Source organism: Mobula hypostoma, chromosome 13 (assembly GCF_963921235.1).
Source record: "Mobula hypostoma chromosome 13, sMobHyp1.1, whole genome shotgun sequence".
In the NCBI taxonomy this organism is placed as follows: domain Eukaryota; kingdom Metazoa; phylum Chordata; class Chondrichthyes; order Myliobatiformes; family Myliobatidae; genus Mobula; species Mobula hypostoma.
In genome coordinates, this window is record NC_086109.1 from 84464520 (window position 1) to 84484726 (window position 20207).

At 42.6% G+C, this 20207-nt stretch overlaps 1 protein-coding gene across 4 annotated transcripts in view; it reads left to right on the forward strand.

Annotated features, from left to right (window-relative positions):
* The window catches only part of LOC134355747 (EGF-like repeat and discoidin I-like domain-containing protein 3), a 116084-nt gene that overhangs the window by 81519 nt on the left and 14358 nt on the right, over nucleotides 1-20207 (forward strand). For all 4 annotated transcript variants that reach the window (XM_063066096.1, XM_063066097.1, XM_063066098.1 and 1 more), the window contains 4 exons: nucleotides 1275-1388; nucleotides 7986-8167; nucleotides 13266-13421; nucleotides 16525-16669. In XM_063066096.1, the coding sequence (XP_062922166.1) occupies nucleotides 1275-1388; nucleotides 7986-8167; nucleotides 13266-13421; nucleotides 16525-16669 (597 nt within the window). The remainder of the gene's footprint in view (nucleotides 1-1274; nucleotides 1389-7985; nucleotides 8168-13265; nucleotides 13422-16524; nucleotides 16670-20207) is intronic.

Genomic DNA, 20207 nt, shown 5'->3' on the forward strand with positions numbered 1-20207 from the left:
GTGATTACGCAGAAAGTTTGAAGTTAATAACTCATCGGGGTGATTGATAAGTTTGTTGCCTAAGGTAGAAGGAGATGAGTTATTAACTTCAAACTTTCTGCATAATCACTCAAAGAGTTGACGTACATGTGCACGTAACGAGAGCTGTATAACTCATCTCCTTCTACCTTAGGCCACGTACTTATCAATTACCCCTCGTATAATTTTATATCCAAATTAATTATCCTTACATAAGACCCAAAGTGATTTTATGATAATGGGTGGGTCATAATGGGATTTGAACTCCTATTCCCTTTTGTTAGATTAGGATTCTGGAATACAAATCGGGTAAAACAATATTTTACCTGACCTATTGATCTCAATAATGACAGCGAAAAAACAACCTGTGTAGCCCAAACAACAGGAATTCTGCAGATGCTGGAAATTCAAGCAACACACATCAAAGTTGCTGGTGGACGCAGCAGGCCAGGCAGCACCTCTAGGAAGAGGTACAGTCGACGTTTCGGGCCGAGACCCTTCGTCAGGACTAACTGAAGGAAGAGTTAGTTCTGACGAAGGGTCTCGGCCCGAAACATCGACTGTACCTCTTCCTAGAGATGCTGCCTGGCCTGCTGCGTCCACCAGCAACTTTGATCTGTGTAACTTGCATAGCCCAGCAACTTTATTACAGAAATGCATTTGGTGAAAATACAGTAAATCAAAAACAAAAGGAAAGGATCTGAATGGTGACGGAAAAACAAAACCTAACGCTTGTTGGAAAAGTAGTTTAAAAGGAGACTTTTTAACATATCCTAAATTGAAGCTTGGATGTTTCTTGAGCTTTGGTAAATTCCACTTGCACTCACAGTTACAGAATGGTGAACCTTTGAATAAAAATGTTTATTCACAACAAAGAGTTTGTTTACAGTATTCTGTATATAAACCTGACAACCTCACGATTCATTTAGTTAGCTGTCCAGTCGAAGGGTCTTCACGCAAAATGTTGACTGCCTACTATTCTTTATATTCATACTAATTTCCCTCTACTATGCTGCCTGTCTGCTGGATTTCTCCTGAAGTTTGCATTTTTATCCAATGTACAAATATGTCATGTGTTTAACCCTTCGGAAAGAGAGATATAGAGAAGGTTTTGTTGACTCCAGGGGTGCAGATAATTTGAGTGTCTAAAGGCTTGGATATAAATGCAGCAAGCGGGGGGGGGGGGGTTGGTACAAACCGTCTATGGTGCTTTCATACAGCAAATATTATAACTGTTCAATGTATATATTTTTCAGATATCGATGACTGTGCTTCCCAGCCTTGCAAAAATGGAGGGAGCTGTGTGGACCTCGATGCAGATTACTCATGCAGTTGTCCGTCTCCGTACATTGGAAGGTCCTGCCAGCATGGTGAGTCTTCTGTTACTCATCAGATCACAACTTTGGGGGGAGGGGGTGGGGACAGGTTAGAGATGTAGGTTAGATATTTTCCTCTTCATGTCTGAGATCTGGACTCACTTCCCAAGGAGCTGATGGTCAGAATTACCATCTCTCCCTACGCTAGCTATGACACGGGACTGCGGGTAGTCTAAAGTGCACCCAACGTTTCACAGAAATTGTTGGGTTCATGGTGCTCTTGACTTGACTATGACAAATTGAAGGGGCTATCATCCCACCTATCTTTACTAACTCATATATGAATATAAGATTATTTCCAAGAATTGTTCAAATCAGGCATTACTCTGTAATGGTTCCTCTGACAACACACACAAAATGCTGGAGGAACTCAGCAGGCCAGTTAGCACCTAAGGAAAAGAAGTATAGGCAATGTTTCAGGCCAAAACCCTTCGACAGGAAGGTCTTTAGGCTGGCTTGCTGAGTTCCTCCAGCATTTTGTGTGTGTTGCTTGAATTTCCAGCATCTGCAGATTTTCTCTTGTTAATGGTTCCTCTGCTCTTACACAGGAAGGTACCCTGTCATGAGTATCAATATTCTCTATGATGGGTCACCTTGTTGAGTCAGAGTAGAGGCGTCATTACTCTGTGCCTAACTTGAACAGTTTTTGGAAATAATTCTTCCCAGCACTGATTTAGTTCTCCATTTTGATGTTTCTTGCCTTAATTTATAATTGGTAAATGGTTTCTTATTATTGTGTGTGCCAAGATGCAGAGAAAAAATTGTTCTGCATGCTGTCCACACAGATAATTTCAAAACTCAGGTACATTCAGGTATTACAATGGGAAAAGCAATATCAGAATGCAGAAAACACACAAAAAATGCTGGTGGAATGCAACAGGCCAGGCAGCATCCATAGGAAGAGGTACAGTTGACGTTTCCGGCTGAGACCCTTCGTCAGGACTAACTGAAAGAAGAGATAGTAAGAGATTTGGAACTGGGAGGGGGAGGGGGAGATCCAAAATGATAGGAGAAGACAGGAGGGGGAGGGATGGAGCCAAGAGCTGGAAAGTTGATTGGCAAAAGGGATACGAGGCTGGAGAAGGGAGAGGATCATGGGACGGGAGGCCTAGGGAGAAAGAAAGGTGGGGGGGAAGACCCAGAGGATGGGCAAGGAGTTATAGTGAGAGGGACAGCGGGAGGAAAAAGAGAAAAAAAGGGGGAAAGAAAAAATTAATAATGATAAATAAATAAATAAGGGATGGGGTACAAAGGGGAGGTGGGGCATTAACAGAAGTTAGAGAAGTCAATGTTTATGCCATCAGGTTGGAGGCTACCCAGACGGAATATAAGGTGTTGTTCCTCCAACCTGAGTATGGCTTCATCTTGACCGAATGCAGAAAATAGTGTTATAGTTACGGGGACAGTGCGGTGCAGGTAGACAATAAGGCCATGATGGGGTAATGTGAGGTCAATCAAATATTGAAAGGCCTAGATAGTGTGGACGTGGAGAGGATGCTTCCTATAGTGGGGGAGTCTCGGACCAGAAGGGACAATTCAGAATAGAGGGGCACCCCTTTAGAACAGGGATGAGAAGGAATTTCTTAGCCAGAGGATGGCGAATCTGGAAATTCATTGCCATGGATCCATGTGGAGCAATGTTCCCACTAATTTGCAGTGACCACTGTGTGCAAAAATCTTGTGCTGTGCAATTTTTTGCCCAGTGACAACAACATGTACGCACTGAATTTTTAAGTGGAAGTAAACCTGAAGCTATTCCAAGCATAATAAACCACCAAGTATAGTTTATTGCTCATTGTTTAAAACAAATAAAATAAAACACATCAATGGGTCTCATTTATCATATACTAAACGATAGCATGTAATAATGTCAGTCTTTTCACACCGGCATCAGAAACCGGAAAAGGAAATGTGATCGTGTACGATTGTGAAAAAAAACTTTACATGCTAACAGTGCAGTGGGTGACAACCTTTTGTGCGCAGTTTAAATTCCTTTGTGCGTTAGTAGCAAAAGCTGTGTGCATGTACACACATGCACACCTTCAAGGGAACATTGCTGTGGAGACCAAGTCATTGGGTATATTTAAAGCAAAGATTGATTAGTTATTGATTAGTAAAGGTGTCAAAGGTTATGGGGAGAAGGCAGAAAGATAAACTCTAATGGTCAAGAGTTTATCTTTATTGTACTAAAGGTTTGCTCAATGGACATATAATATTGGAATTGAGCACAAATCTCCTTTTATTGAACAGAGCAAAGATTAGCTTTATTTGCCACGTGTGCATTGAAACATAGAGTGAAATACGTTGATCTTGTCATCAACCAAAATAGTCCGAGGATGTGCTGGGGGCAGGCTGCAAGTGTCACCTTGCTTTCGGTGCCAGATAGCATGCCCACAATTTACTAACACTAACCTGTATGTCTTTGGAATACGGGACGAAACCAGAGCCCCTGGAGGAAACACTTAAGGGCGTGGGTAGAACATACAAACTCCTTACAGAGACAGTGGCAGGAATTGAACCTGGGTCACTGGCGTTGTAAAGCGTTACACTGTCTTTGGGATTTTGCTTTAATCTTTCAATGGTCTGGAGTTAGGATGAGGTGGTTTGAAGAGGGGAATTATCTCAGCTTTCTGTGATTGTTCATTACCAGGGGATTCCAGCTCCAAGAGCTGGTCAATACCTGGATCAAACCTGTCCATTATCAATTAGGCTCCAGCTACTTAGCAGCTTACGTGCTGTCTGCACTAATTCATAAACACAAGAGACTATACAGAAGCTGGAAACGTTGATTTCTCTAATTTCTGGTTATTTCTTCCCCACCCCTCTCTCTCTCCTCTCTTTTTCCATTTCCAATTCTGGTTCCCCTCTCACCCTTCTCATCTGCCCATCACCTCCATTTGGTGCCCCTCCATTCCTTTCTTCCATGGTTCACTGTTCTCTCCTATCAGATTCCCTCTTCTTCAACCCTTATCCTTTCCACCTATCACCCTCCAGTTTCTTACTTCATTCTCCCCTCCCCCACCTTCTCCCTTACGTGGTCTCACCTATCACCTGCCGGCTTGTACTCCTTCCACCCCCCCCCCCCACTTTCTTACACTGGCTTCTTCCCCTTTTCTTTCCAGTCCTGATGAAGGCCTAAAATGTTGACCGTTTATTCCCCTGCGCAGATGTTGCCTGATCTACAGAGTTCATCCAACATTTTGTCTGTGTTATAGTAATACACTTGGTTTTTTCTTTGGGGGTGATATTTTTGTGCTATATTTTAAACATCCTTCCATGAAAGATGCATGCAGTTCAAATGCTGATCGAACCCACCAACTGCTTAGACACTCCTCATACCTTTGCTATTTCCACATTTGAGATACTCCTCCTTCATTTTACTCTTAATTTGACGTCATCCAGAACTCTGCTGCTAATGATAAAGTGGGCATTGCCCTGTTTTATTCATTAGCTCTGCTATCTACACTGGCTCCATGTTTTGGTTTTAAAAATTCCTATTCTTTGTTGTAGATAACTCCATGTTCCTACTCTCTCTCCATATCCAATGCCAAAATCCTCTGATATGCCAGTGATTCCCAGATTTTCTGAATGAAAACCCCACTTCTCACTCTCAGTCTCCAACTCCAACCCCTCTTCGAGAAGATTTCCTGAACTTGCAGTAATTGTCACACCCCCTCTTCACCATTCTCCATTCCCATCTCCCTCTCTCTCCTTATCTCCTTACCTTCCCATTATCACCCTCTGGTGCTCCACCCTCTTCCCTTTCTTCCATGTCCTTTTGCCCTCTCCTGTCAGATTCCCTCTTCTCCAGCCCTTTATCTCTTTCACCAATCAACTTCCCAGCTCTTTACTTCACCCCCTCTGCCTCTCCAGTTTTGCCTATCACCTACTACCTACTGCCTTGTACTTCTCCCCCCCCCCCCACCTTCTTACTCTGATTTCTGATCTAATTTTTCCAGTCCTGATGAAGGGTCTCGGCTTGAAACATCGACTGTTTACTCTTTTCCATGGATGCTGCCTGGCCAGCTGAGTTCCTCCAGCATTTTGTGTGCATTGCTTCGATTTCCAGCATCTGCAGGTTTTCTCTTGTTTGTGATCCAGCCTCATTCCACCATAAAAGCCCGATGATAGTACAAGCCAGTCTTTTAGAGAGATAGAGAGATTCTGCTCTCTCCCCCTCTCTCCTCATCAAAATGCTTCTTAAAAGCTTTACCCTTTGGCAAGTTTAGTGTGGCCCCAACATCACCTTCTTAGAATTCCCTTCAATTTCTGTTTGCTGATTCTCTTGTGAACTAGCATCAGATACTTTGCATGTGTAATGTGTTGGATAAATGCAGGTTTTTCTTGTTACCGGGCCCCTCCTCCTATTCACCACAGCTTTGTATTACCTTACAGTACTGCAATTTCCTCACCCCTGTTACCCACTTCACACTTATCACAACATCTCGTCCTCCTCCAGCTGAGCATGAACAAACAGAAAGGGGGATTCACAGAGAGGATAGTTGGGGCTGTTGACAAATATCGGTCAAAGGATAAAAAGTTTTAAAGAGCTTTTAAAATATAACTGAGATATAAATAGAAGTGGCTGCAGTTTTCTTTGCACCTTTATTCTCCTGGAACTGAATGGTTCGTGAAGTGATCAAAGGAATGTACCCTGCTACTGAGGTGTGGGTTTATGGAGACAATGATTTGTTAGCTTTGCGAGTGATTGGAATGTGGAGGAACCAGACTATAAAGCCAATAGTCATTATGCTTGCCCCTTAGTGCAAACTCAGTTATCCTTGGGTTGGTCTTTCCTTTCAGTATGCTAATTCACTTTAACAGTCAGCTCTTTTTCAGATTAAAGGGGACGTCAAGGACGTGATTCTGAAGCAAAAAGAACATAAACGTTTCAAGGAGCTTCTCTTGCATTCAAATTTAGAATTCAATGAACTGCCTATTAATATACTTCTCTTCCTGAAACCTCAGAGCTCCATTCCTCTTTTGCTTTCTCCAACTATACTCATGTCATCGAAGACCAGACTGAGGAGGCGTTTGAATGTAAGAAAGTCAGATACCAGGAGCTCGTAGAGCAGTGTGAGAGATTGGGGTGGAGGGCACAATGTGAGCCTGTAGAGGCGGTGTGTAGAGATTTTGCTGCTGCTCGCTGTACAGAACCTGCTCTCTCCTTGGCATTACGGGGGCTACATAGAAACGAGCCATCAGGACCATCACAGAGGCTGCTGAGCAAGCCTCCAGATGGCTGTAGGTCAAGTTGTGTGACCCGTGGACCAATGCAGCTGGGACACAAGCTAAGGCCTGATCGACCCTGGGTGGGTAGCCAGTAAGACACGAAAGATACTGGAAGTACTCAGGCTGATGAACGGTCTCGGCCTGAAAGTCGACTGTCCATTCCTCTCCTTAGATGCTACGTGCTCTGCTGAGTACCTCCTTGTGTGTTACAAACAAGAGAAAATCTGCAGATGCTGGAAATTAAATAAATACACACAAAATACTGGAGGAACTCAGCAGGCCAGGCAGCATCGATGGAAAAGAGTACAGTCGACATTTCGGGCTGAACGATGTAAGGTTTTCAGCCTGAAGTGTCAATTGTTTACTCTTTTCCATAGACGCTGTCTGGCCTGCTAAATTCCTCCAGCATTTTGTGTGTATTTCTTGTGTGTTACTCTGGATTGCCAGCATCTGCAAAATCTTTTGTGTTTTTAACCAGTAACACTTGATTTTTACCATGCATTTACTTATTATAGCCATGTACACTACCTACTCTGCCAGCTTCACAGAAGCAAGAAATTTCATTGCACCCTGGTAGTGGCCACTTTATTAGGTACATCTAAACACCTGCTTGTTAATGCAAATATCTAATCGGCCAATCATGCAGCAGCAACCCAGTGCATAAAAACATGCAGCCATGGTTAAGAGGTTCAGTTGTTCTTTAAACCAAACATCAGAATGGGGAAGAAATGTGATCTAATTGACTTTGACTGTGGAATGATTGTTGATGCCAGACAGGGTGGCTTGAGTATCTCAGAAACTGCTCTTCTGCTGGGATCTTCACGCATAACAGTCTCAAGAGTTTACAGAGAATGGTGCAAAAAACAAAAAAAAACATCCACAAACAACAGGAATTCTGCAGATGCTGGAAATTCAAGCAACACACATCAACGTTGCTGGTGAACTCAGCAGGCCAGGCAGCATCTGTAGGAAGAGGTACAGTCGACGTTTCAGGCCGAGACCCTTGGTCAAGACATCCAGTGAGCGCCAGTTCTTTGTTAATGATGAGGTCAGAGGAGAATGGCCAGACTGGTTCAAGCTGACGGGAAGGTGACAGTAATTCAAATAAACACACATTACAACAGCAGAGTGCAGAAATGTATCTCGGAAAGCACAGCATGTTGAACCTTGAAGCAGATGGGCCACAGCTGCAGAAGACCAGGAACATACTCAGTGGCCACTGTATTAGGTACAGGAGGTAACTAATAAAGTGACCTCTGAATTCGTATAGTGTTAAATTTATCTACTCTTTGGCACATCACCGGTGTTTGTCAGTGGTTTTGAGTTTTGATTATTCACCTTTAATTTTTTTCCTTTCAGAATGTGTATCTGCCCTAGGGATGGAGGGAGGAGCAATTGAAGACAATCAGATCACTGCGTCCTCCACACACCTGGGATTCTTGGGCCTAAAACGCTGGCGCCCAGAGCTAGCACGACTTAACAACAAAGGAATTGTCAATGCTTGGAGTATGGCGACCTTTGACCATAATCCTTGGTTTCAGGTGCTGAGAATCTGACCGGAAACTCTTAATACTCACCATGGCAGAGTAGCAATCACCAAAGTCAATAATACTTCGAACCATCTCACCAGATATAGGTCACAGGAAATCATAATCAAATAGCATCAATTCCTGTTAGATCTGGGTATTTCATTGTAATGCAGGGCATGGCAGGACAGAACGAACCCCTTCATCCCAACAGGTGTATGCAGGTACTGGGGCTCAGGATGAGTCCACACCCAACTTTGTAATGGAAGTGGAAAATCCACTCAACAGTTCAGGCAGCATCCGTTGAGAAATGGCTATATGTCTACTGTTACATCAGCTGAAAGCAGAATATTTTTCTGAAAGGTGGATGTATGAGCTTTAATTCCATAGTGTACCTTTCATAATTGAACTAACAACTGAGAAATACTCAATAAGTCAGGCAGCAAAGTTCTGATGAAAGATACCAACCTGAAGCATTAGCTCTGATTCTTTCTCTCTCTTCAAATTGCTGCATGACATGCTGAATGTCTCCCACATCATTTTATTTCAGGTTTCTAGTTCATGTATTTAGGAATTGGCTTTAAGATCTTTTTATTTACAAACCCCCTTGATGCCTTGATACCTTTTGCGTACAAAAGCCTAATGTCAGTTTTGATATGCTCTGTAATTAAAAATTAAAAGGACCTTTGAACAATCCTTTTAAATGAAAAGGACAAGCCCTTGATTGCTCAGTCTACCTTGCCATGGCCCTTGAACTTTATTTGTCTGTCTGCACTGTGCTTGCTCTGTAACTAACACTATATTCTGCATTCTGTTTTTTTTTGCTTTCTATATTACCCCAATGTACTTGTGTCTGGATGGTGTTGTAACATGTACAAAGTCACCATAGAGGCACTAAAGCTAGTGGATACAGAAGTGTTTTATTCAACAAAGTGAGACTGTCAGAGGAAGAGGCCTGTTTGACCCAATATTACATGCCATTTTGTATGTTAACGATCAAATGACAATTCTATAGTTACAATGTAGCTACCATGCTTCCTTTGAGTTACATATAATTTTCATATAATCTTCACATCTCCTTCTTCGTACCCACACTCCAGACATGTTAATCAGCATTGTCTGGTTTTCAATTAGTTAGTGTCCACAGCTCCAGAAAACTAACGTCCAGAGCTGCATTTTAAATTTAATCTACAATCCATGTTCAGGTCTAAAGATTGGTCGCTGAAGTTTGCTATATACCATAATTTCAGAATATGCCATAGCAGATGGCATGCAAACAAAACCTTTTCCCTGTTTCTCAGTAGACATGACAATAATAACTAATTACCAATCAGGTTTAATGTCACTGGCATATGTTGTGAAACTAGTTGTCTTTGTGGCAGCAGTACAATGCACTTCATAATAATGGAGAATAACATGAGATACAATAAATATATAGAATAGTTAAATAAGTAGTGCAGAAGTAGAAATAAAAAGATAGCTAATGAGTTCAATGTCCATTCAGAAATAAGATACAGAGGGGAAGAAGCTGTTCCTGAATTTTTGAGTGTGTGCCTTCAGGCTTCTGTATCTCCTTCCTGATGGTAGCAATGAGAACAAGGCATGACCTGGGTGATGGGGTTCAAAATGATGGGTGCTGCCTTTATGAAGTATCACTCTCTGAAGATGTCATGGATACTATGGAGGCTGGTGCTCATGATGGAGCTGACTAAGTTTACAACTCTCTGCAGCTAATTTTGATCCTGTGCAGTGGCACATCCCCCATCCATGGGCTCCACAGGGGAAAATTCAAAATAATTTGACTGAAGGTATTACCTAAATTACCTCAATTGTAAATAGCAAACCGTTTCTTCTCAGGCTCCTTTTCACCAGTTCAGTCTGTTCAGCCTAGGAAAATAGCCCCTCAGCCACAATCCTATGAATTCATCTCAGGACCTCTTCTGAAGTTTGATTCTACTGACTGGAATTTGAGCCTTGGAATATCACAAGCTGAAGTATGGGGAGTGAAGGTAGAGAATGCTGAGTGCTTGTGAATTCCTTCCTAAATTCAACATCACTTAAGGGAATTTGAAATTATCTCTCTCCTTAGTTCAGATGCACAGCTTCTCATGACAATATTTTATGAACACGAGAGATCCACACTGGACTTCGAGGTAAATGATCCCGGGTTCGAATCCGGCCGGCCCCTTGCACGCTTTCCATCTGTGCTGGGTTGTGCATTGAGCTCGCACCTCAGCCTCGTAAAAAAACAGACCAATGCTAAGGAAACAGCAAAAAGTACTGCTGCCCAATGCGCCACAAGGCGTGAAAAAGAACAACAATAGATGATACCTGACTTGTTGAGTTCCTTCGATATTGTACTTTCCACTTATCCCCATTCACCTTTTTCTCTGGATTCTTGAGGTATCCTGAATGTTGTCACCCTTTTCAATCTCCTTTGCATTGTCTGATCTTTTAAAAACAGTGACCCTTTTTTGACTTTGCATTTGGTTGTTGAAGCATATTTATCAGTAGGTGCAGTACTGTGGAAAAGCCATAAGCACATATAGGGTGCCAAAGACTTTTGCACAGTACTGTATATGAATGATCTGTGTGTGATATTGTCACATCATTGTACATTTGACGTAAGCGCACATGTTAGTTGTTATCAGTGTTCACTAAAATAGGGTTCTGAAGAGTTCCATGGGTCCCATGTTGTATACGAAACAGTATTCACCTGTTCTGCATTATTCATACTTGCACTCCCTCAGAATTTATCACAATAACTACCCCATGCCAATGTCTGGTTCAATTCCAATCCTCCCTTGTAATATTTCACCAAGGAGCTACTACACATGGTTTAAATGAGTTCCTCACTCATTGAAAAACGTCACATGATGCCTGTCCCATCTGACTGCATTTAACCCATTACCACTGGGCGGGAGGTGTAAAAGTCTTGGGTCCTATGCCACCAGGTTTAGGGCCAGTTACTGTCCTGTAGCCATCGGGCTCCTGGACCAGAATGGATGGCTTCACCCTCCTCAGTGCTGAACTGACCTCACAACATGCAGACTCCCGTTCAGGGACTCTGCCTTTGTTAGGTGTGGATTTTCATCGATTCTATTACATTTCTTTATTTTCCTGTGGGCGCCTACTAGAAAATGAATCTCAAGGTTGATAATCCTATAACAAACATGAGAAAGTCTACGATGCTGGAAATCCAAACCAACACACCCAGAACGCTGCAGGAACTCAGCAGGACAGGCTGCATCTATGGATATAAATACCCTCCTACCCTCCAAACTGATTCCATGAATATCAATTTTTCCTTCTGGTAAACAAATTCCTCCCATTCTCCCTTTCTCTATTCCTCACTCTGACCTACTTCTTCTCACCTGCCTATTACTTCCCACTGGGTCTCCTTACTTGTCCTATTGTCCACTCTCCTCTGCTACTAGATTGATTCTTCTCCAGCTCTTGACCTTTCCCACCCTCCTGGCTTCACCTATCACCTTCTAGCTACATCCTTCCCCCTCCCCCCACCTTTTTATTCTAGTATCTTTCTCCTTCCTTACCGCTCCTGAAGAAGGGTCTTGGCCCTTTACGTCGAGCGGTTATTCATTTCCGTAGATGCTACTTGACCTGCTGAGTTCCTCCAGCTTCTTGACTGTATGTTATGGATGCTTTGATATTTTCATTTACTTTGAAATTTGATCCACCTTGAAGTCAGCCAGTTAAAGTTACGCTTAAGTTGCTCAGCATTAACTAAAGTCTGACATCGCAGTTGTACAGCCTGTGAAGATCAGACATTTATAAATGCCGTTCCAATTTTCCTACCCACTAGATTTTTGAAAGGATCAAGACCACATAAAGCTTGTGTGTCCTCATCTCCGTCTCAGACTCATTGGCTGCATCGGCAGTTGTAGATTTAATACTGACACACTTTAAAGTTCAAAGTAAATGTATTAGCAAAGTATGTACAGAATAAACGACCTTGAGATTCATCTTCCTGCAGGCAAGTTCAAGTTTAATTGTCATTCAACCATATACGAATACCGATAAGTACAGCCAAACAAAACAGCCGTACTCCGGGGCCAAGGTGCAAAACACAGTACCAACAGTCATAAGGTGCAGCCACCAAACAAACAAACAATTGGAGCCCACAAAAAACCCCACACACAAAAAAAAGACTGACAAGTCTTCAATGTGCAAAAAAAAAAGAACAAATCATGCAAGTAATTAAAAAAAAGTTAACAAATAACACACAGAGCCCCTGAAAGTGAGTTTCTAGTCATGGAGCCAGTTCAGCGTTGAGGTGAAGCTGCTTCAGGAGCCTGGTTGTTGTAGGACAACAACTATTCCTGAATCTGGTGCGGTGGGACCCAAAACTGCTGCACCTCTGACCAATGGTACTAGTGAGAAGAGAGGGAGATGGGTCAAACACAGGCAGACAGGATGGGCTAGTCGGGGGGGGTGGTGGAATATCTTGGCTGACACAGAGAAGTGAGCGGAGATGACATTTCGGTCTGCCATCTTTTATTTAAAAATCGAGTTAAGTCACATGGGCAAATTGTAAATTGTAGTTACCAAATGTGAAAAATTCAACCCAGCGCAAGTTGTTGGAGCAAAATTACACAGGTTTTAACCTGCTCTGGTGATCAGGTGTAATATGTTCATGAACTATGTTCCAGTACCACCCTGCTAAGATCAGCTTCGTTGGATTTGAATATGAGATCTTTCAGGCCTGTGGATGTGTAGTGCATTGAGCAATCAGGGGCTTTTCTTTCAGTCTGTTAGTCACAGTAGAGAGGGAAGATGTGCTTTTGGACACATCCAAATTTCTGCTGAGTGTCTATTGATTTGCAAAGTGACCGCTGAAGCATCAGCAATTCTGTACACATCTCCTTTGCTCTGCCTGGCCACTCTGCACTGTAACAGAAGTTTCCATTTTCCCACAGCCAGTGGGTGGACTAATCTCCCACTTGTGTACCTCATAAAGCTGGGATGGGTAGAAGTTATAATTTAAGAGATTAAATTGCAATTTACTGTGAAATATAATGCTTTTGCAATTTATTTGTATGTTTTGGAGGAAGCTGTTTCTCCATTCTCATGAGATGCTCTGTTTTGCTTTCAGGTCGATCTGCTGAGAAAGATGCAAATCACCGGGGTTGTTACCCAGGGTGCCTTGGCTGTAGGCGTACCAGAATACATTAAAGCCTTCAAAATTGCTTATAGTTTTAATGGCGTAAACTTCTACACTTTCAAAGACAGTGACGGAATCACAGAAAAGGTAAAATTAAATTCCAGCAACAGCCTTTTATCGAAGTTTTCTAAATGGACAGAGGATTGCTTTATCGGTTAGACTGTACTTTTGCAATTCACGGCGCAGAGATCTGGTTACCATGTCACCTGAAGAACGTGGCAGCAATAGAGAGAATCCAGAAGAGATCCACTGGGATTCGAGGGCTGTGGTTATAAGGAGTGATTGGAGAGGCAGGATTTATTCCTGCTGGAATGCAGGAAATATAAGGGTAACCTAAACAAGTTTTATGAAGTTATCAGGGGCATAATCAAAATCAGAGTCAGAATCAGGTTTATTATCACTATCATACTGTAGTGTGCAAAAGTCAGGCACATATGTATAGAGTAGCTGGGGCTTTTGCACATGACTGTATTGTCAACATGGCATGAGTTTGTTAAACTTGCAGGAGCAAAGGATGTTGGGAATGGGGAGGGTGGAACACTGCAGGAGGGGTGTGGGATAGTTGGTAGAAAAGACGTGCCGGTGGAGGGGGAGGTGGCATGGGTGCAGATATTTATCTATCTATCTAAAAAATATGTGTATATATATATGTATACATATGTCTAAAATTTTTGTACAGTACTGTATTCAAAGCACATTTATTATCAAAGTATGTATAAATTATACAACCTTGAGATTTGACTGCTTACAGGCAGCCAGAAAGCAAGCAACCTGAAAGAACCCAATAAAAAAAATAAAGACCAACACCCCATGCGCAGAGAAAGAGAAAACCAAAGATCATGTAAACAATAGAAGCGAGCATTAGCATTCCGAACCAAATTAAATCCATAGAATTGAATCCACGGAGCAGCCTGGATTAGGCCTAAAGCCTCGGTATTTGTTCATCACATTAGCGGGGCAAGTCGCCGCGAAGCTCGCAGACGTGAAGTGTGGCAGCGAGGGCAGTCTCACAGTCTTAGCACCGCGGAGAAAGGAATGAATGTCGTGGGAGAGTGAGTGAAATCCGCCTGACCTGACATCCTGTCTTTCCAGTCTGTCTGGGCTGGTGTTTAAATTGTCCAAGCAGTAGATGGTGCCTCGCATTAGGATCTGAACCCTGCTGCAGCAAAATGCCCTGGGCCTAGTTCACGCCACCCAGCAATTCGCTCTGGGCCTGGACCTTGCTACCCAGCCCAAAGTTGTTTTCGACCTTTCTCAATCGGCTCCGCGCTTTGAGCGATCCAACCTTGCACCCGACTTACATCATGACATTTGTTCTTTTGTGGCAGCGGTACAGTGCAAGACATAAAAAATTGCCATTAATTTATGAGATAGATAGCTAGATTGATGGTGCAAGAGAGGAATACCAAGGCAGTGTTCGTGGGTTCAGGCACTGTTCAGGTCTCTGATGGTAAGTGTGAATATGTTTTATCTAAAGCACTGAGTGTGCGTCTTTAGGCTCCTGTACTTCCTCGCTGGTGATGATAATGAGAAGAGGGCAAATCCCAGCTGATACAGGAGATGTGGAAGCAGGTACAATTACAATGTTTAAAAGGTGCTTGAATGGGCATGAAGAGAAAAGGTGTCAAGGGGTGCAGGCAGGCAGAGTTGGTGTAGATGGGCATCATGGTCAGCATGGACAGAAACACCTTTTCTGTGCTGTAAGATTGTCACTATAATCAATGTTTTTAATATGACACAACATTTCAAATTAGTTCTGATGAAAATCAATGAACACGTTCATACATACTCCCCATAACTGATTAAATATAAGATGTTATTTGACTATGTGATGACCCATTTTGATAATAATTCTGAATGTATTTCTGTCAGTTCCTCCCACATTTCAATGATATATGGGTTAGGGTTAGTAGGTTGTGGACATGTTATGTTGGTGCTGGAAGCATGGTGACAATTGTAGGCTGCCCCCAGCACATTGGATTGTGTTGGTCATCGATGCCCAATGATGCATTTCACAGATCGGTGCACATGGGACATTTGTTGAGAGTAAAGGATCCAAATAGAATAATTATACCCTTGCGAAAGGTCCAACAGGGGTGTTCTTTGTGATGTCCTGGCCAATAGTCAAGACTCAACCCAACTTCTCTAAAACAGATTAAATCACCATTCTCTGGTAGTTTCTGAAATCTACCTCTGACACGCAGCATTGTGTCTTTGTTATACAGAGTTTTTCAAAAAGTCTGACTATATTTCTTTATTTTCCTTTACGTGCCTGCAAGAAAATAAATCTCAAAGTAGTATATTGTGATATATGTACTTTGATAATAAATTTATTTTGGACTCTGAACTTTGTGAGGGGTCCTCAGTAGCCATGGCCACTCTTACACAGGTTGTTAAAGTAACCCCTTGGCCTTTACTCCACTTCCACCTTTTAACCACCTTTTTACACCACCCTTGTACTGTGATTCTCAATCCTTGAATCCCATCCCTTTTCCATTATCTCCCCAGTAACTAAACGCTTTCCTCATCCGTCCTTGAGTCTAGTTTTGATTTCAGCTATTAAGTAACTTTGTGGGTAACTTTGTCATTGATGATAAAATGCCTTAATACGACAGAGAAACATTGCGGAAGATCACACCATCACTTATAACATTGGATTCAATGGGAAAAGGGAAAATCATGGTTTTCTCAGAATGCAATCCTTTCATAATACTGGGTTGCCACATTACCAACAATAGAAGTTCAACACTGATCCTTGGAATTAGAGAAGCCTTTTTCTAGAGAGCAAAAATAGTGAGGTAGTGTTCATGGGTTCAAGGACGGTTTAGAAATCTGATCGTGGAGGGAAAGAAGCTGTTCCTAAAACTTTGCGTGTGTGTCTTCGGGGTCCTGTGTCTTCTCTGTGATGGTAGTAATGAGAAGAGGGCATGTCCTGTGAGATGGGAGTCCTTACTGATGGATGCTGCCTTGTTCAGGCATCGTCTCCTGAAATTGGCCTCATTGGTGGAGAGGCTAGTGCCCATGATGTAGCTGGTTGAGTTTACAACCCTCTGCATCTTTTTCCGATCCTATGCAATGGCTCTTCCACACCAGGCGGTGATACAACCTTTTGGAATGCTCTCCCCTGCTATCTTCTATTTTCCATGACCAGGCCATTTTTGTTGACCAAGCTTTCACCTTACTTCCACAGATATTCGCTGGAAATCGCAACAACAATGACAAGAAGAGCAATCTAATCAACCCCCCCATCATCGCTCGGTACATTCGCCTTGTTCCAGTGGTGTGTCAGAGAGCCTGTACTCTGCGCATGGAGCTAATTGGCTGTGAACTGAACGGTAAATCTTTGGTCTGGAATAGCTGGGGTGAAATGAAAATGGCCAGTTTTGGAAGATTTGACCAGTGGTGGTAAAGAATGGAAGAGGAGATTAATTCTATGTCAAAAACCCTGGGAGGAGTTGTGTTATGGGAAACACATCTTAGTCCACCCACCATAGAGCCATACAGTTTGGAAGGAGACTTTCAGCAACTTTGTCCACACCATTTGGTAGACGCCCATCCGTATTAACACTGTCCAGGGAATAATATTAATGAGGATTTTATAACAAAGAAACAGAATTTCACAGAATATCAAACAGTACAGCACTGTATGGACTCTTCAGCCTATACAGTCGGCCCTCCTTATCTGCGGGTTCTGCATGCGCAGATTCAACCAACCGCGGATCGGGAAAACCCGAAAGTTTTCTCTCCAGCACTTGTTGTTTGAGCATGTACAGACTTTTTTTTCCTGTCATTATTCCCTAAGCAATGCAGTATAACAACTATTTACATAGCACTTACATTGTATTAGGTATTATAAGTAATCTAGAGATGATTTAAAGCAGCGGTCCCCTACCACCGGGCCGCAAAGCATGCGCTACCGGGCTGTGAGGGAACAATATGAGTCAGCTGCACCTTTCCTCATTCCCTGTCACTCACTGTTGAACTTGAACATAGGGTTGCCAACTGTCCTGTATTAGCCGGGACATCCTGTATATTGGGCTAAATTGGTTTGTCCCATACAGGACCGCCCTTGTCCCGTATTTCCCCTGCTAAGGTAGAGCGTTCCTATGAAATCTTCCGTGCCAAAATGGTGTAAAGTACAGAAGCAATTACCATTAATTTATATGGGAAAATTTTTTGAGCGCTCCCAGACCCAGTAAATAACCTAACAAATCATACCAAATAACACATACAACCGAAAATAAATAACACTAACATATAGTAAATACACAGACTATATAAAGTAGAAATAATGTATGTACAGTATGGTCGGGAAGATGAAAGGAAAAGCAATTTGTGGGGAAAAAAATCGGCACGTACGCGCATGCGCACACAGGTGCCCACGCAAGGCTTCATGGTCATGGTAGTCTTTCCTGGGGTAAAGTGTCCCGGGATTTGACTGCTACTTTTGTCCCTTATTTGGGAGTGAGAAGGTTAGCAACCCTAACTGTAAAAGACACGTTGAGGTGAGTTTAACCCTACTTGAACACCTCCCCTCACCAGCCCCCCCCCCCGGTCGGCTGGTTCACAAGAATAAACCGGTCTGCAGTGTAAAAAAGATTGGGGACCCCTGATTTAAAGTGTACGGGAGGATGTGCATAGGTTACTGCGGATCGGGATTGGAAAAAAATGTAAGTTCTCTTACTAAGTAAGTTGGAACAGGTACATCCGGTATTATTTAGCGTCACTTAGTCAAACATTTGTCTTAGTATATAGTATATATTTTACCTTTCTATGCATATAAAACACTTAGGAAATGTATGTATTTCAATAATTAAACCACTGCGTTGTTTAGTAATAATTGTAGCTTTTATCGGGGCAGGGCCTTTCTCACTTTATCCTTTAAAATTGTTCTGATCGTTGACCGACTGTAGCCTAACGCTTTTCCAATGACCGATGGCGTTTCACTTCTTTCTGATCGCTTTATTATTTCCACTTTATTTTCAATCGTGATTGTGATTATTTTCATGAACAGAAACACTATGGATTCAGAGCTCTGCCGGGTCCTAAAGTCCACCGCATTGAGACAGGTTAAATAAGGTCCGGAGGTCTGCTGGGTCCTAAAGTCCTCCGCACTGAGACAGGTTAAATAAGGGACTTGAGCATCCGCATTTTTTGGTATCCGTGGGGGTCCCAGAACCAATTCCCCACGGGTAAGGAGGGCCGACTGTATAACCTACTCCAGCTGCCCTATACAATTTAGTTGACCTATATAAATCTGCCCCACGATCAGTCGACCCCCTTCCCTCCTCCACAAACATATCTCTCCTTCAGCACGTCATGTGCCCTTTTGCGAGACTACGTATCCACTACCACGCCCTCTTTTCTGTGTGCAAGCTAATTCCGAATCCACTTAGTCAAGTTTCCATGGGTCTAATGCCTCATGACTTTCTGGACGAATCTACCATGGGGAACTTTGTCAAACGCATTATTAAAATAAACAAGTCTACCTTCTTCAAATCGTTTCTTCATCTGAAAAATATGGATCAGCCTTATGAGGCATGATCTGTCCCTCACAAAGTCAGGCTGACTATCCTGACTAAGACTATGTTTCTCCAAATGCTTATAATTTCCCAAAGTGTTCCCTAAAATGTTTCTAAGAATTCTCTGCATTAGTTTGCCCACCATTGATGGAAGACTCTGTAATTACCAGGATTATCCCCACTACCTTGTTTGAACAACAGAACCACATTCACCATCACCCTATGGTGATGGCGAAGCGGTTGGTTATAAGTCGGTTATTTTCTTTATAGTCTCCAGCTCCATTTCATTTGTATATCTACCCGTCCCCCATCAAGGAGCAGATGATTTGGATTGATCAGATATCAGAAAGCTGGAAGAGCTGGTTACCTGTTGGGTGCATTACCTCTACTGTTAGACCACTGCTGAAACCAAACCACGCCACACCTTCGGTGATGTTATCCTTCAGATGGAAAGAAAATTGCATTAATCTGACTGTGACTACCTTCTGTTTTCTGAATATACATTCAGTGGCCACTTTATTAGGTACACCTGTACCCCTGAGGTGTTTTGCATTATCCACAAAGAGGCTAACACACTGCATGAATTAATATTAATTTGTTTATTCGCAGTTGATCAGAACCTACCCGTGCTGTTCAGGGTGGAATATCGCTTTAGGCAAAGGGCTGACATGAGTCAAAGAGTAGAGGAACGCTGTCAATCTCCTCCTGCATTAACATTTGACATTCTTATTGACAAAATATCAGGTTACTAACTGGAAGCAGCTCAACAGACAGGAGGAGAAACTGTTGGTAAACATGAAAACATGGTATAGATGGGAACATTCTTCACTCCGTGTCCACTGAGTGTATGCGCATGATCTTCTGCTGCTGTAGTTCATCCACTGCAACTTTCAACATGTTGTGCGTTCAGAGATGCTCTTCTGCACACCAATGTTGTAAGGCGTGGTTATTTACTGTCACCTTCCTGTCTGCATGAACTAGTCTGGCCATTCTCCTCTGACCTCTCTCAGTAACAAGGAGTTTTCACCCACTGAACTGCCACTCACTAGATGTTTTTTTTACACACCATTCTCTGAAAAACCTAGAAATGGTTGTGCATGAAAATTCCAGAAGATGAGCAGTTTCTGAGAAACTCAACCCCTCCTCCCACCACACTCTTGGCATCAACCATCATTCCACCGTCAAAATCATTGAGATCACATTTCTTCCCCATCCTGATGTTTGGCCTGAACAACAACTGAACCTCTTGACCATGTCTGCATGCTTTTATGCATTGAGTTGCTGCCACACGATTGGCTGATTAGACATTTGAATTAAAGTACAGGTGTAGAATCAGAATCAGGTTTAATAT